The sequence below is a fragment of the Myotis nattereri genome (assembly GCF_964212035.1).
Source record: "Myotis nattereri genome assembly, chromosome: 4".
Classification (NCBI taxonomy): Eukaryota; Metazoa; Chordata; class Mammalia; order Chiroptera; family Vespertilionidae; genus Myotis; species Myotis nattereri.
This window is the reverse complement of record NC_138079.1, coordinates 36,172,532-36,188,161: the sequence shown is the minus strand read 5'-3', so window position 1 is coordinate 36,188,161 and position 15,630 is coordinate 36,172,532. Positions and strand designations below refer to the sequence as shown.

The 15,630-nt window shown below is 41.8% G+C and overlaps 1 protein-coding gene across 2 annotated transcripts in view; it reads right to left on the bottom strand.

The window, feature by feature from the left end:
- Positions 1-15,630, bottom strand: part of PIK3R1 (phosphoinositide-3-kinase regulatory subunit 1) — an 81,400-nt gene that overhangs the window by 14,034 nt on the left and 51,736 nt on the right. For both annotated transcript variants that reach the window (XM_081090010.1, XM_081090009.1), the window contains 5 exons: positions 11,702-11,794; positions 11,201-11,275; positions 5,864-5,995; positions 4,820-5,021; positions 4,551-4,630 (listed from right to left, as the gene is read on the bottom strand). In XM_081090010.1, the coding sequence (XP_080946136.1) occupies positions 4,551-4,630; positions 4,820-5,021; positions 5,864-5,882 (301 nt within the window). In that variant the 5' untranslated portion in view covers positions 5,883-5,995; positions 11,201-11,275; positions 11,702-11,794. The remainder of the gene's footprint in view (positions 1-4,550; positions 4,631-4,819; positions 5,022-5,863; positions 5,996-11,200; positions 11,276-11,701; positions 11,795-15,630) is intronic.

Sequence of the window (15,630 nt, the reverse complement as noted above, 5' to 3'; positions counted from 1 at the left end):
AAGGCAGCCCATGTTAACTGGTCCTGTTTTTACTTTAGTTGCCCTGCAGTGATCTGCTTTAGCTACCTAAGCATTAGCAGGGTAAACATCACACCACGATTCAAGAAAACCTGCTGTTTGAACTTTAAATGTGTTGAAGACCTTTAGTCACAAAGGGCACAGCACTTACGCTATGCTTAACCCCTCAAACCTTCGTTTCCCTCCATGAGGGGAGAAGCCTTGCATTGCAGGTTTGCTGGGTACATTAACAGAGGTGGTATGTGAAAGTGCTTTGAAAGCTGGGATGTGTACCAGAGGTTAAAAGACAGTTCACTGGATGATTATCATTCTGTGCGGTTCTATGCAAGGAAGAGCTCCAAAGGAGAAGCGGCCTTTGTCCCTGGGAAATGTGCTTGAGCAGATGAGAACACTTACGTGTAAGAGGACAAGGGGCTTCGTGCAGATGCAGTGGATGGCAGTGTCTGTGGCTGCTGTGCACAGCTGTACATTGTGTGCACTGTGTGAAGGCACCTGGGCAGTGGCAGGAGGAACTGGCACTAAAATCCAGGCCCTTCCACTCGCCATGCCACGCAGAGGAAAGGGCATCCTACAAGGGCACCTTCCTCCCTCTCAGCATGCACCCACTCCTGAGGCAGCAGTTGCCCAGAGAGGGTCCCTCTCACATTTGCAGGCTCCCTGGCCTGGGGCCTATCCCTGCTGGCTAGGAACGGGGGTGGGGGGTGGGGTCAGAGGGGAAAACGGCCTCACAGGGAGACCATGAGACAGTGCTCACCAGGAATGGGGAACAAGGGGGATCGGAGCTGAGAGTGAGGCAAGCTCTCGCAGGGCCTTAAAAACCAGAGCTGGCACAACACACAGCAGAGACCACCTCACAGTTCTCACAACCACCCCAGGAGAGAAGCATTATTCCAATGCCAAAGGCCGGAAAACAGTTTGGAAAGGCTGAGTTACTTGATAACGAACTTGGCAAGTAGGTAGCAGGAGCTGAAATTCAGACCCAGTTCTACTTGACTCCCATGGTTCTTTCCACCGCGTAGCCGACAGAGGGAGTGATTAGGAGCCTTATGGCAACAGTTATGGAAACTGCATGTGGCTCTTTACTGTCTGTGACCCAGAGGAGCAAACTGCACGTACTTTTAGTTGATTACTGGCTGGAGACTGAGAGGACTTCTGACTGGCCACTGAGGGCAGCACTGCTCACGCAGGTTCCACAGACCCGGGCAGCAGGGCAGGGGAGCAGAACCCTCCACAGACGCGAGAGTCGGCGCCCATGGGTCGGGTGCTACCCCATGAAACCCTTAACCTCTGCTGGCTTCCCTTTTGTTGTGTGCACACAAAGAGCTGGGCAATACTTTCAAACTAAGTGACGCCTTTATGATACTGTCACTGAAATATCTCCTGCTCTTTACAATCTGATAAAAATATCAAGCCTCCATTTCTTTTTTAACCCAAACTCAAACCATCTTCTGTCACCATATATTAGGCCCCCTTTACACACACCCCACACCCACTTCCCTCTGGTAATCACCATCCTGTTGTCTGTGTCTATGAGTTTCAGTTTTATATTCCACCTATGAGTGAAACCATATGGTTGTTAGCTTTTTTCTGATTAATTTTGTCAAGCCATTTCATTATTTCTGTACTTGGCAATTTATCTTGAATAAATCTTTGAAACTCCTTGAACTGAAATGTTATTTCTCCTTCCCCTATTCAAACTGTTCCTTTTATTCAAAACCCAATTTAAGTCTTATTTTTCCAATGAGCTTTTTCTGTCGACTCAATTACCCTAACAAGGTACCAATCACATCCCTAAAATTATTTTTGTACTTAGAATACAAGCCCTTCGGTCTAGTGCTTAATTAGACACGATGTGCTAATGGGTCCTATTCGAATTGACACACTGCCTCAAACATCATCAGTGTTGCCTGTCCGTTCAAGTTCTATCTGGTAAAAACTATCAAAGATGTCTTTGTCCCATAATAGTCTTGCTACCCCTTCCCACAAATATCATTCATGTGCTCATTTCTATCCACAGTAATAAAGTTACTGCAAGTGAATGATTTGTAACCGTTTATGGAAATGCATGGGTACTGTGCTTCCAAAGCCCTCTGGTAAAACCACGTGCTGGGGCAATGAGGGGACTGGAAATGTCACATTCCTACCAGGCCTAAGAAATCATTTCTCTGACCCAGGGCCTCCTGCCAATCACCTGCACTGGAGCCATTCCTGAGCAAAGGTGTCCGGGATGGAGCGTTTTTCCTGGGATGTGTCATATGTTTTCACAGGTGAGAGACGCTAAAGCATCCCTTTAATTCCAAAGGGCCTATACAATTTCCAGACAGCTAGGAGATATCACACCGAAGTAAAAATGGCTCACCATGGTTTAAAATGACTTGGGTTCATTTTTTGAAGAGGCTGTATGAATTCTGGGATGGTCTAGCAAATGTTCAAGGCTTCATTTGTCTTTATTCAACAGAGCTGGTGGAAGTAATCCACCTTTGGAACTGCCGCACCAACTTCCTTATAAAAAAAATGTAGGTAGGGTCTACGATATATCGAGCAGTTTTGTTTTTGTTTTTAATCCTTACCCGAGGGTATTTTTAAATTGATTCCTAGGGAGGGGGGGGGGGGCATTCAAACATCTATGTGAGAAATATCAATTGTCTGCCTCCCGTATGCGCCCCAATCAAGCATCAAGCCTGCAATCTAGGTACACGCCATGCCCCTAACTGGGAATCGAACCTGCAACCTTTTTGGTGTGTGGGATAATGCTCCAACCAACTGAGCCACCCAGCTGGGGCTATCAAGCACTTTTAAGTGTGTATTATGAAAATGGTTGCAGATGAATCTTTTCTTTGGCAGAATTCAGCAGAAACTGATAAAGATGTTTGATCAGTTTATACTAGTCACTCATTAAACTCCACCACTGATCCTACTACACCCATGTGATAAATTCTCAAAAACTCCATGTGATAAATTCATTTGTGGGTGTCTGTCACACCCTGGCTGGTGTTTAGCTTCCATACCTCCCCTCTCCAGAGGAGGAGCCACTGAGAAGACCAGGACGGTGGTACCACCTAGCCCTTCCCTGCAGCAGGCCCCGTTGCTCCCCTAGGGTCTGAGACAGACCGCCACACTAATCAGGAGGAAGTGAAAGATCATAGCCCAACCTTTGGCCCAGCGATCTGCTTTCTTCCTCACTCGTGTGTGATTAGTTTAGAGAAGGCCATCAATGAATGACTAAAGCACCATGTTCCAAACCTGTGCCGACCTCTTCTCACAGGGTCCTTCCAACACATCCCGGCATTCTTTCCTGCTGAGCCCAAAGGCAACCTCTGAACATCGACACAGAGCTCCAAGACCCACTAACAAATGACCCACGCATCACAGGAGATGAAATCTGTGGACCACCACCTGGGCTTTAGTCCGTGGCCATCCTTGTCGACAGCCGTCTCTGAAGTTTACCTATAATGCGAGGCCCCCCTGTGGAACATCCTGCTTGCTGTGATCTGGAACACACCACACCTGCCTTAAGTACCACTTCTGCTGCCTCTTCTCACCTCTGGAGACCATATTTTGGGCCTGTCCACAGGAGCCCTGCCCAATACCCACCTGGCTTTACCCCACCCCTACAGGCGGGCTGTAAGCACAGGCCCTCGCCTCTCTCAGTCTGCTCCACCCAAGTGGAAATAACCAACCCTGGCCATGGAACACCTAGAGGGGCACAGCTTCAATCTACACTGCCTGACAGTGACCCTGGGTTCCCACAGCTGCCCACACAGAGGTAAATCTGGGAACTCTCAGGAGCTACCTCTGAGGTTTTATTTAAATTCTAAGCATAAATTAAGAATATAAGCAACACCTTTTACTGGTCCTGAAACTTCACTTATAAGACCTTACTCACTATTTTAAATGGCCAGCTTTTAACCAGCATATACAGCAAAGTAAGGTTGCTTAGACTTTCCACAGTAGAAGAAAAATACATCAGTTTAAATTAAACCCACTGCTAACAACGTCTACATTTCCTGCTTTGTTAAATGGCTAATTGAACGCCAGCCTGCTTTCAAAGAAGGGCCTGGCTTGCTCTAACGTGCTGCAGTGAACTCCCTGGGTTCATGCTGCTTGCGTTCCTGAAAATGTTTATTTTGACAGACATTTCTCAGCATACCTGCTTCCAAGAAACACATTCCCAAATACTTTAAATTATATAGTAATTATAAATCCCCTACTTTCTCAATATTAGAAAGACAAACTAAAATGTCAACAACTAAAATGAGCTCCATAATTTACGCAAAACTAGAAGCACAGAAGTTGAGGGGAACAGAGAGCTCTCCCAAGAAGCTCATCGGAAACCAAGATCATTTCAAATCCACACACACTGAAATACGGATGACACTGACCATACACACTACCATTCACCTGTGGTTCTTTAATCACAAGAACATGTTATTACAGAAACTTAGGCTATTTCAGATGAAGTCTAAAGCCACCATTTATCAGGCTCTAAAAACCAAACAGTGAATGAAATTGGAAAGTTCAAAGGGCACTACCTGGTGCTGGCTGTCGCTCGCTCCATTCCGTTGAGATTAAAATTTCTATAACTTTTCGGAGGGGTTCAGCATTCTCAGAGCTACAGAAAAAATGAGAGTTCCATTAGAAACCTTCTCCCTACACAACAGACTCATCTTCATTTATACACATTCCAATGTAAGTGTGCACATGGGTCTGGGAACTAATATCTTTAGAGTAAGTGTGAAGGCGAATCAACCTAGGACTACCCTCATTATCCCCAAACGCATGTTTCTCTTCTTTCACTCACCTGGCTGCAGGGAATCTGAAAAGCAGAGGGCTGAAAAGTTCCGAGAGCACTCCTGCAGTCAAGAGGTTCTTGCTGGAGCTTTGGGAGAGCTTGAAGAAATGTTTGAGCAAATACTGAAGCGTAAGCCAATACTGATGAGGTATGTTAGGTGACCTAATGAGCTTCTTCAACAGCTGGATATAGTCTTCGGAGCTTTGTACTTCTACAGGTTAAAAACAACAAGAAAGGAAATGAGAAAAGAATAAAAGATATTTCTAGGTACCAGTGAATAAGCACCTAAAAAATTCCTGTCCTTCTGGCTATGGAAGAAGGAGCCATTTAAAACGAAGTCATCAGAAGCAGCAGACAGTCCATTTGTCCTTCTCACTAGAAAAGACATTGTGAGAAAGTAGAAATCTCAAGTCAAATGGAAATGTAAGAAGTTTTTGGTGTAAAGAAAAAACCACAAAAGGTTCAGGGTGTGCTGGCAGAAATCTGCCCTCTATTGAGCAGCTCCAAGTGTGATTGGCTAATTTGGAGGAGCATCAGATAAGTATCACAGGTTTTAACTTTGAAGGTTACAAACCACAATTTCCTGTCCCCAAAGCACTTTAACTGAGCATTAGCTCCTAAAACTGAGTCCTCTTCCCTCGACACTTTTTTAATGGCCACTTGAAGACAATGGTAAGAACATCCCTAGCCAGTGGGGCCTAGTCCCGGTTCCCTGGACCCAGTGATGGTACCTGAAACATGGTGGCCTTCACTGATGTGATGAACTCTGTTAATACTGATAAAGGTAAACCATTAGCCACTTCAACATGTGGATAGTTTTCCTAAGCAAACGAGGAGCTGGGTCTTCTATTGGATGTTAATGGAGGGAAGTGGTACTAATGGGAGTTGGGGGTAGGGTGGTGATGTAGGGTCAAGGGTGGGGGGAAGGGGGAGGAGGAGGAAAGATTCCTACTAATATTTTCTTTAAAAAAAATCATCTCTTCATATGCAGACTATACAAGCATATCCACATCTCAATACATGTTCAATGACGTTCTCCAAGAGAAAACAAACCTTGGGCTAAAGAAATCATTTCATTGTAAACAGCTACTGGAATGACAGGATTCGGTAGGTCCGAGAGATAGCGTTTGAAAGCGTCTGCTAAAACTTGAACATCAACTGTTTCCAAGTCCACGGAGGCAGCATCTATGATAAAAACATTAAAAATAAAATTCAGACATTTTATACAATGGTTAGGCCAATTTTCTGAATGTCTGACTTAAATGTGACATATGAAAGGAAGCAGTAAGGACTAATGTGAGTTTCTCACAGGGGTTGCCCCTGGCATTTTAAACAATTTTTCTTTGTGTCAGTCTATCTCCAACACAGTAAGCACTTAGCATGAAGGCCCTTGGCCATGATGCCAGGAGCACACTCCCAGACTTCGGGGCAATAAAAAATTGTTGTGTCCCTTCATTCATATGCTGAAGCGCTAACTCCCATATCTCAGAATGTGACTATATCTGGAGATAAGGCCTTCAAAGAGGTTTTAAGTTAAAATGAGGCCATTAGGGTAGGCCCTAATCCAATCTAACTGGTGTCCTTACAGGAAGAGGAACTGTAGACACACACAAAGACACCAGGGGTGCACACATAGAGGAAGCGCCCCGTGAGGACACAGCAAGAAGGTGGCCATCTGCAAACCAGAGAAGGGTCTCAGAAAAACCAAATCTGCCTTCACCTGGGACTTCCAGCCTCAAGAACTGTGAAGAAACAGGCTTCTATTTTTTAAGTAATCCGGTCTGTGGAATTTTGCTTATGGCAGCAAAACTAATGTAGTCCCCAAAACATTTCCAGAGGGGGGTTTTGCCTAGGGATGGCTAATCATATAGTAACTGCTTCCTAAAACCTCAACAGGAAAATGTAGAATTCTTAGACTTCCTAAAATTTGAGTTGCTAAGTCCTGCACCTTAGAATTCATATAAGTGTAACCCAACAGAGTGACTGATTGAGACAGCAAGATATTACAGAATTTTAGCAATCTCAAGAATACCCATAAAAATAACCTGAGCACCTTTAACACACGTCCCCCTAATTCTGACAGGGTATTGTGATCAGGGGATTACTAATCTAACCAGTGGGCTCTGAACTATCTCAGAAGAACAGTAAGACAAGCATATCTGTCCAGCAAATCCTGCAGCGGGAAAAGAGGTCAGGTGATTCAAGAACGGGATGATATGAATCAAAGCCACTCTGAGTGCTTGAGAGAGAAACCGGCACAGTGCTCAGGAGAAAGAAGGGGCTCTGGGGCAGGAATGGCCATCCAGAAACAAGGGGCGTTTGGCTGCTGGTGAAAGATGCACTTGTGACATGAAGGGTAACTTGAAGAAAATTATCTGGAGACTCAATGGAGAAAAGGTGAGCCGATGAGCAAATTGCTACACTACATCTTTAAACTGCTTTATTAATTGTGGTGTTAAAAATAAGTTGGAAAGCAGAGCTGCCGGAAAAAATAATACTTTTGGTCATTTGAATTCTACTACAGCTAGAAATGTGTGAGACATTATCTAGAACTAAGGTAATGTGGGACTGACTGGATGAGGCTGGAGCCTGAAGAGGATGAGCAAGAAGATGTTTGAGCACGAGTGGAGGGTGGTATTCTGGATTCCGTGAACCAAGTGTAATGATATAAATCACTCCAGGTTGAGCCTGAAGCTACAACAGTTCCCTGGACACATCCTTATCATAATCCAAACTTGCCCAACTAAGTAGGCAGATTTTACGAAAGATAATCACATACCATAAAGCTTGAAAAGTTCATCTCATGGAAAACGTTGGCAGGTTAGTTTGACTAAAAGAATTATTGAACTTAAAAGGCAGAGTCAAAGCGTTAAATCACTTAAATGTCCTACAAAGAACTAACGAGAGACATCACATTAGATATGTCCCAAGCGTGGGAAAGGCGATACTAGGTCTTTGGATAAAGGATCCACCCACCTCGAAAGTACTGCAACGACTTACTAGTGGACTGTCAAGAAAAATTGTGTGTGAATCACTATGGGAACATTCCGTAGCCACTGACTATTGGGCAAGCTGCTGCCTACCCTCTCACACTCCGCCCCATATGCTTCATTTACTAAGTCTCTTTGCCAGCAAATTAATTATTACTTAATTCGTTCATCCTAAAAAATGTGAGAAACCATTGGGTGATGTGGTATAAACATTTAGACACTAAATATTCCGCATGTCCCTCCATCAGGCAGGGTTCCTGCTGTCTTCTCTGCCAGAGCAATGCTGATGAGCCACATCTCCATCATGACACGTCCCAGACAGGATGCTAATGCCTGTCTCCCTGCTGGACTGAGAGTACAAGGGCACGGGCTATGGCTCTTACCTGCTCCTCTAGCCTCTCCCAGTGCCCAGATCAGCACACAGAATGTGCCTGTTCAGTGTTTGTGGGCTAAACTAAATAAAAGGTTCTTAGAGTAAGGCTTTGGTAAATGAACATTACGCTAACACCTGAGGTGTATCCCAAAGAGCCTTAACCGTCTTTGAATGAAATAGCCTTATTTTAAGTCTCTGGCAAATCCTTGCATCAGCTCACCTTACGTCAAATTCCACTAAAATTCATGACATCGTATGTTCCATTTATTTTTTTAATGTAACTTCTAAAGTTTCTTGGAGTTTCTGACCTCTGTCCTATGTCTCCTTTTTTTCATTAAAGCTCTTCCAAGAGCCATCCTTGACTTTCGAAGCTAGCTAGGTAAGAGCTGTACAATCTTTAGATCTGGGTTGGAGGAGTTCACACTCTCTCCCACCTCGCTTTTCACTGAGTTCTATTCAAGACAGACAACCAGTAAACTCGCCACCGCTTCAGCCCTCCTCCAACTGGAATGGCATCCCCTCCTCAACTGACCTCGCTGTTAGCAGCTCCCAGTTTTGCTGCCCCACTGCAACCCCCACCAGGGATCTGGCAATGTCTGGAGACATTTTTTTGTCACAACTGGAGGATGAGGGGATCTAGTGGGTAGAGGCCAGGGACCATTCTATCTTGCATAGGACATCATACAACTGTTTATCCTAAAATACCAATTACAGTACTGAGGTTTAAAAGGCCTGACTTTTAAAATATTGAGATATTATATTAGTTTTAGGTGCACAACAAAATGATTTGTATTTGTATATATTGTGAAATGATGATCACAGTAAGCCTAGTTAACAAAAACTGTTTTGATGAGAACTTTTAAAGAAAAAGCCTGATTCAGGTTAAGGAAAACCAAAATAGTCAGGAAAAAGTTCACATAAGACAAGAACAAAATAATTCATTTTAGGGCAATATAGTAGGAACACAAGTATAAGGACTTTTAGAGTCAGAACAATTTGGGTGCAAGTTAGAACTTTCCATCAGGAATAACTGATGCTTAAATCGCAAGGTTAAAACGTGGGTGAACTAAGAGAACTTAGTAGTTGGTAATAAAAGTGAGCTGTAGTCTTCCAGTCTGTCCTTTTCATCGTAAAAGGACACTGGCAATTCACAGCGTTGGTTAAAAGGTATGTTTTTGTTCAGTGTAAGTGACTTATCCCTGAGCTTCTTCCAGAATACAATATTTTTATGAATTGAAAAATCCTCAAGCTGGAAATAGCCCTGAAGGACCAACTCCTAAATTTAGATATTGCTTATCTTTTTTTTTTTTGCTACAAAATTCACTTTTATAGCACAGGATCCAAATGCCAAATGGAACCAGTGTTCTATGTGTGTGTTTTGATCTCAAAAGGGGAAGGAAATCTGTCAAAATATATTGTTGACGTGCATTTTGGTTATTTATTCCACCTCACAAAGTGGTGTGAGGATTTTGTTTTTTTTAACTAAACTACATCATTTGTGTTTGGTTACATTTAAAAACTCAACCACTATTTCTCAAATAACTCCCATTGCATTGGTCTCTGATGTCTAAACATTTCCTGTGACTTTTAACATGTTCAACTTGACCGATTTTCTGACCAAAACATGTATCACTATTTCAACTGGCTCAGGACAAAATTCAGAGTTTCCTTAACACCCTAGTAAAGCTGTTAAAAATAAAGAAAAGCAGGTCTCTCACCTAGAGTTTTATGCTTTTCAACTTCTAATGACCTACTCTGTGGGCAAGACAGGAGACACAGCAGTAAAGAGAACATGCACTGCACAGTGTAAGACTGATTTCCGTGTCCAAAGACAAAAAAAAAGTTAAGAAAAAATTTTTTTTTAAGTTTCAAACATTCAGGTGGTGCATTTCAAGTGAAACTATTTACTGATAAAGATCTAATCTCCTTTTCCCCCTGAAACATCTTTTCTAAATATTTTGAAGCTGCCTCACACTTCAAATTTTCATTTGCTAACTATCATGTGGGCATTCTTTGCACATGTCTGAGACAGCTTCTTCTAAAACAGGTTCACTCTTTTTTTGTTCAAATATCCATCAATTAAATAATGTGAAGAGGAAAATTATTTTTCTAAAAGAGTGTTGGAAAGAAATGAAGGATCTGAGAGTTGATATAGAAGTTGACATAAAAGTGATGGAAAATAAATTTATTCACATTTGTACAGTTTTATTCTGTCTGGCAAAAGAAGGAAGGGGCAAATAACAGAACCACGACTTGGTTGAATTAACTGATGTCATTAATTGGTGTGCAGGGGCTGGGTTGTACCCACTCACAAGGGCCACTGTAACTGTGCTCAGCTCTACCCAAGCCGGAGTTCAGTGATAACAGGAGAGTTGGAAATTGAGCATGGTAAGAATATTTACACCACAGAAATGGGCAAGTGCAACCAACCAGGGCTTTTTGCCTCTTTCAGAGTTGGTTTACTAGTACACCATGGAATATAACAATATCATGATGTTACTTAATGTAAGCACGGCATGAAAAAGCAAGCAAACAAGAAAGGAAGGAAGGAAGCAAGCAAGGCAGAAAGAAAGGAAAGGGAATAGGAAAGAAAAGGAAAGGAAAAAGAGATGGAAAAGGAAAAGGTCAGAAGAGACATCTGTTAAATGACACAGACAGATAAGTATTTTTTAAACTGATCCAGATGAGTTAGATGTAGCCAACTGCAGGGTCAGAGAAAGATGGTAGATATGCAGAGCCAGAGAAATCCCAAGAGGCTGTTTCTCTCCTCTGCAACTCCAGAGGCCCGTGGCTGTGATGATGGCCCACATGTCTACCGGCAGGCGTGCACACACACCCCAACACAGGAGACAAACATCAAAGGTCTGCACTGTTACCATAATAGGGCAGAGGGAGCTATGCTTGATTTCTGGGCTCCCTTCAAACTTTGAAGGGAGCATGGCTAAGTTCAAATGCTTTGTGCTTTGCCCAAAACAGAAAGGTAAGCACTGTCTTTGCCACCTGTGTCCGTAGCTCCATGCCACTCACCACAGTCAAGAAGCTGCCGCAATTCTGCCGGGTTGCTGGAGCTCTGCGCTCTGTATAGAGCTGAACATTCCAGACCTAGGGCACAAAACAGAGTGAGCATGCGGAACACAGCTCCCTGGAGAACCTGTGAGCCTGCTGCCAGGAAGACATTCCAGTTTCCCTCCAATATCTATTCTAGATGTGTACCAAATATTCTTGGAAGTCAACTCCTACTATTAATCCTATCTGGCATGTCAATAACTTTGGCAAATTTTTCTGTCCACCAAGGAGCAAATTAATTATATTTTTTAAATTATGGAGAATTTAATAGTTTCCATAGAGTAACTACATGTTAATATGGGGCAAGAAATCGGACCAAGATTATGTCCCCAGTACACAGCAACACATCCCTTGGGTGTCTAGCACAGGATTTGATGAATGCCCAAGAGTCAAACGTAAGTTGTAACACCCATGAAACAAGGATATAACAAGTTAGCTGATTCCCTCTACCCGTCAGATTACCTTTCTTTTCAATGGCTTCTACTAGCTTGATAAGAAGAGGTGGAGCGATGTCAGGAGGGGCAAACTGTTCTGCAAGATCCGGAAGGGTCAAAGCTGCAAATAAACAAAATCCTATGATTATATTTAATTTGGGGGCAATAAAATACATCAAGCAACAATGAAGAAAATTTAATTACAAAATAATTTAGTTCTATTTGACAGTAGTAAACTCAAGCCTGAGTGAGAGAGAGCCCTGTGCTGGGCCTCTTCCAGCTATGCCTCTTCCCACATTGTTGTGAGTTTGGGGGCCAAGACACATGGCCTTCTCTCCTAGGACACACTCAGAATCCTCATCTGGAATCCCCAAATTCCTTGCCCTGGAGGCTTCTCCTGGCCTCTTCCCGGGTAGGCTTCCCTACCCTGGGGCTCAGAGGGAATGGAGTTTGGATGTGCAAGGCCCCTGAAATGTGGCCTCCTGGTCATTATGAATAAATAACTGTACAGGCAGGAGGACAGAACAGATTTTATACGTTTCTTAATGTAATTCACAACTTTAAAATATTCAGACACAGGGGTACATGGGTTTCCTTTTGTATTCTTGTCTAAAGCCCCAAAAATGTCAGGGGTAGGCCAGTATCAGATTTGGAAGCCAATAGACACAATCACTGGCCACTTGGCACTCAGGTTAAGACCCCCTGTTCCTGCTTTGAAGCCTTTATCTGCTTACACTGTTTTGGTCACTTAATATCTTAAGAAATGTGACACTTTCATGAACCCACTTTTCCATGCTCTATTTACATGTTTTACTGATTACAATGATTCAAAAGAAAAAAATCGAATTGGATGACACAAATGTCCTTCAACATTACATTGATAACTGTATTCTCACTCCACAATCATATGAAACATTTTAAATAAATTTTTTTCTCATAATAAACCAGAAGAGGGAGCTAAATTTCTCAAATTGCAAAATATAGGTAAAATAATAGTCTTTATGAAAGCATCTATATGTGCAACCTGCTTATTGGCTATCGATTAATAACTTTTTAGACACTTAAGGTTCATCACTGTGTACTTCAATCTAGGAATAGTTTATATAATATAAGATAGACTAAATATTTACAATTTTGTTTCAGTGAAATCTTAGGTGTGTAATTATTATAAGCCACATATCATGTTAAGCAAATTTCTAATGAGCCGTCCTCTTTCTAATGCTATGAGTCTATATAAGGCAACAACAGATTTACAATACAAAAATAAATAAAATTGTGTTAACAAATTTTGACCTCAGAGAATTATGTCTAAGGTCCTTTTAGATTGCAGCATGTCCTGTGATAGACAACACCTGATCTTGCTACGCATCTCTATTAGCCATTGCAATCACCTAGGACAGTGGTCGGCAAACTCATTAGTCAACAGAGCCAAATATCAACAGTACAACAATTGAAATTTCTTTTGAGAGCCAAATTTTTTAAACTTAACTATATAGGTAGGTACACTGTTAACTTAATTAGGGTACTCCTAAGGCTTAGGAAGAGCCACACTCAAGGGGCCAAAGAGCCACATGTGGCTCGCGAGTCGCAGTTTGCCGACCACGGACTTAGGACAAAAGAAGAGCTAAATTATGGGAGAAAATCCTCAGCAGCACTGTCTAGCGCAGCGGTCGTCAACCTTTCGGACCTCAATGGACCACCAGTTGGTGACCGCTGGTCTAGTGGAACTTTCTATGATGATGAAAATGTCCTAATAGCTGTGCTATTCAATAAAGCGGTGACTAGCCACATGTAGCTACTGAGCACTTGAAACGCCACTGATGGGGCTGAGAAACTGAAATTTTCATTTGTACTGACTTAAATTAAAATAGCTGTATGTGGCTAGTGACCCCAGTATTGGAAAGCACAATCCTAGCAGATGACAGATTCCAGAGTTGGCTTTGTGCTATAGGGACCCCCATTATTAAGTCATCCCTGAGGACAGGGCGCCTGGACATAGGGCTGATGCACATCTGAACAATGGACATGCAAAGGTGATCGCTGGGTGACTGTGTGCTACTGTAACATCACTGGAACCCCTTTTTGACTTCCTGAAGGTAGGACAGATATGCCACTGACTTTCCAGACAGTCACTATGCAGACAGTTGAGTGGGAACTTTACCTCTCCTGTATTTCCTTTACCTGCCTGGGCCTATGGGCCACTTGAGACTTTGCTAGGAAATCAGAGTACCACCACAGGGGTCTGGAATTGGAATATCCAGGATGGAGTTAGTGATCTTTTTGGATTAGTAATAAGTTTTAGGATGTGCTATTATGATAAGCAAGGTCATGTGGGTGACTCCCTGAAAAAATCCAGCAATACCATCCCCAAGTCTCTAAATCAGCGGTTCTCAACCTGTGGGTCGCGACCCCTTTGGTGGTCGAACAACCCTTTCACAGGGGTCACCTAAGACCATCCTGCATATCGATTCACAACAGTAGCAACATTACAGTTATGAAGTAGCAACAAAAATAATTTTATGGTTGGGTCACAGCATGAGGAACTGTATTTAAAGGGACAGAAGGTTGAGAACCACTGCTCTAAATGTTAAAATGTGAGCATACCTAAAAAGCACTTAAAATACAAATGCCTTGAAAGTCTCAAATAGACTTTTTTAACTTAAAACTTTATAAAAAGAAATACTATAAAATGAAAGAGCACACCGTTTAATTTCTTCAAATTAACTATATAAAAACTATTTCCCCTTGCCTTTCAAAGATTATCAGCTCACAAAAATATGCCTTCACTGAACAAAATGAAATATCATCTTATTAGCAAGGAAAACATAAAGGTAGAGAAATGATGTGCAGAAATGTTATTAATTAGGACTCACTGTCGTTCTCTTCTTAGCCCTCTCAAACTTACAGGTCTTAGCTCATGCCAAGATGCAGAAAGCTAACAGTTAAATCGTAAATCCACGAACCCACATATCCATCCAACACTCATCCAATTAACATGCCCAATTCCACCTTCTCTTCTCTCATAAATTACACAAGCATTATGTTTTTTAAATTAAAAAGCAAATCTTTGAAGTTGGCAACTGAAAATGGAATTACTTTTTATCTCCTTTCAGAATCTTATCAAAACAATCATTTCTGCAGGCAAATATGAAAGTTAAATTAAATGTTAAAGATTTCACCTAATTGTGAATTGAAATATATACCTAAAAGCTGTTATATTACTGAGTTGGCTATCTTTCTATTTCTTCACTTCAGCTTGAAGGAGGAAATAAAAAAAGGCAAATCCTTCTTTCCCCCATTCTTTCAATGTTTCCTTGGCCAAAAAAAAAAAAACACCAAAAAACAAAACACCAAAAACGGTAGTTTAGTTTCAGTATCCTGAGTTATAAAACATCATTTGTTTCACTCCCACAAGTGTTATATGAAGTTTCTAAAATGCGTTGTGATAACTATCAGGTATCTGAAACTTTTCTCAGAGTACACACCGGAATACTGCAAAAAGAAATGAATTAGATGTATGTGGTAGGAAGTACAGAAAATATACTGAATTTCCTACTGAATTTTTAATATTGAAAACAGCTTTATTACCTAAATGTATGAATCATCACAGCTGATCAAGGTTTTACAACGGGAGTTTCAAAAGGTAAACTTACAAGGAATCGATTTTTAAAAGTAACAATGCAAGGACTTCCTATTCTCTAGTACAATACCTGTGATTCAATCCATTTCCCCTTTAAAATATTTAAACAGGGGATACGGAAGTCCTACCCAGAAACATTTAAAGTTCACATATTTTACTTCAGGCAAAAGGATCCACTAACATCAAAAGTCTAAAAAGCATTCTAAAGCAAAAATATTCATTATTTCAACAATCCTAAAATCAATGATTCCTTTAATTATATTAAATACCCAAGGTCGACATCGACTTTTCCATGAGATCGCATTTTAAAAAACTCC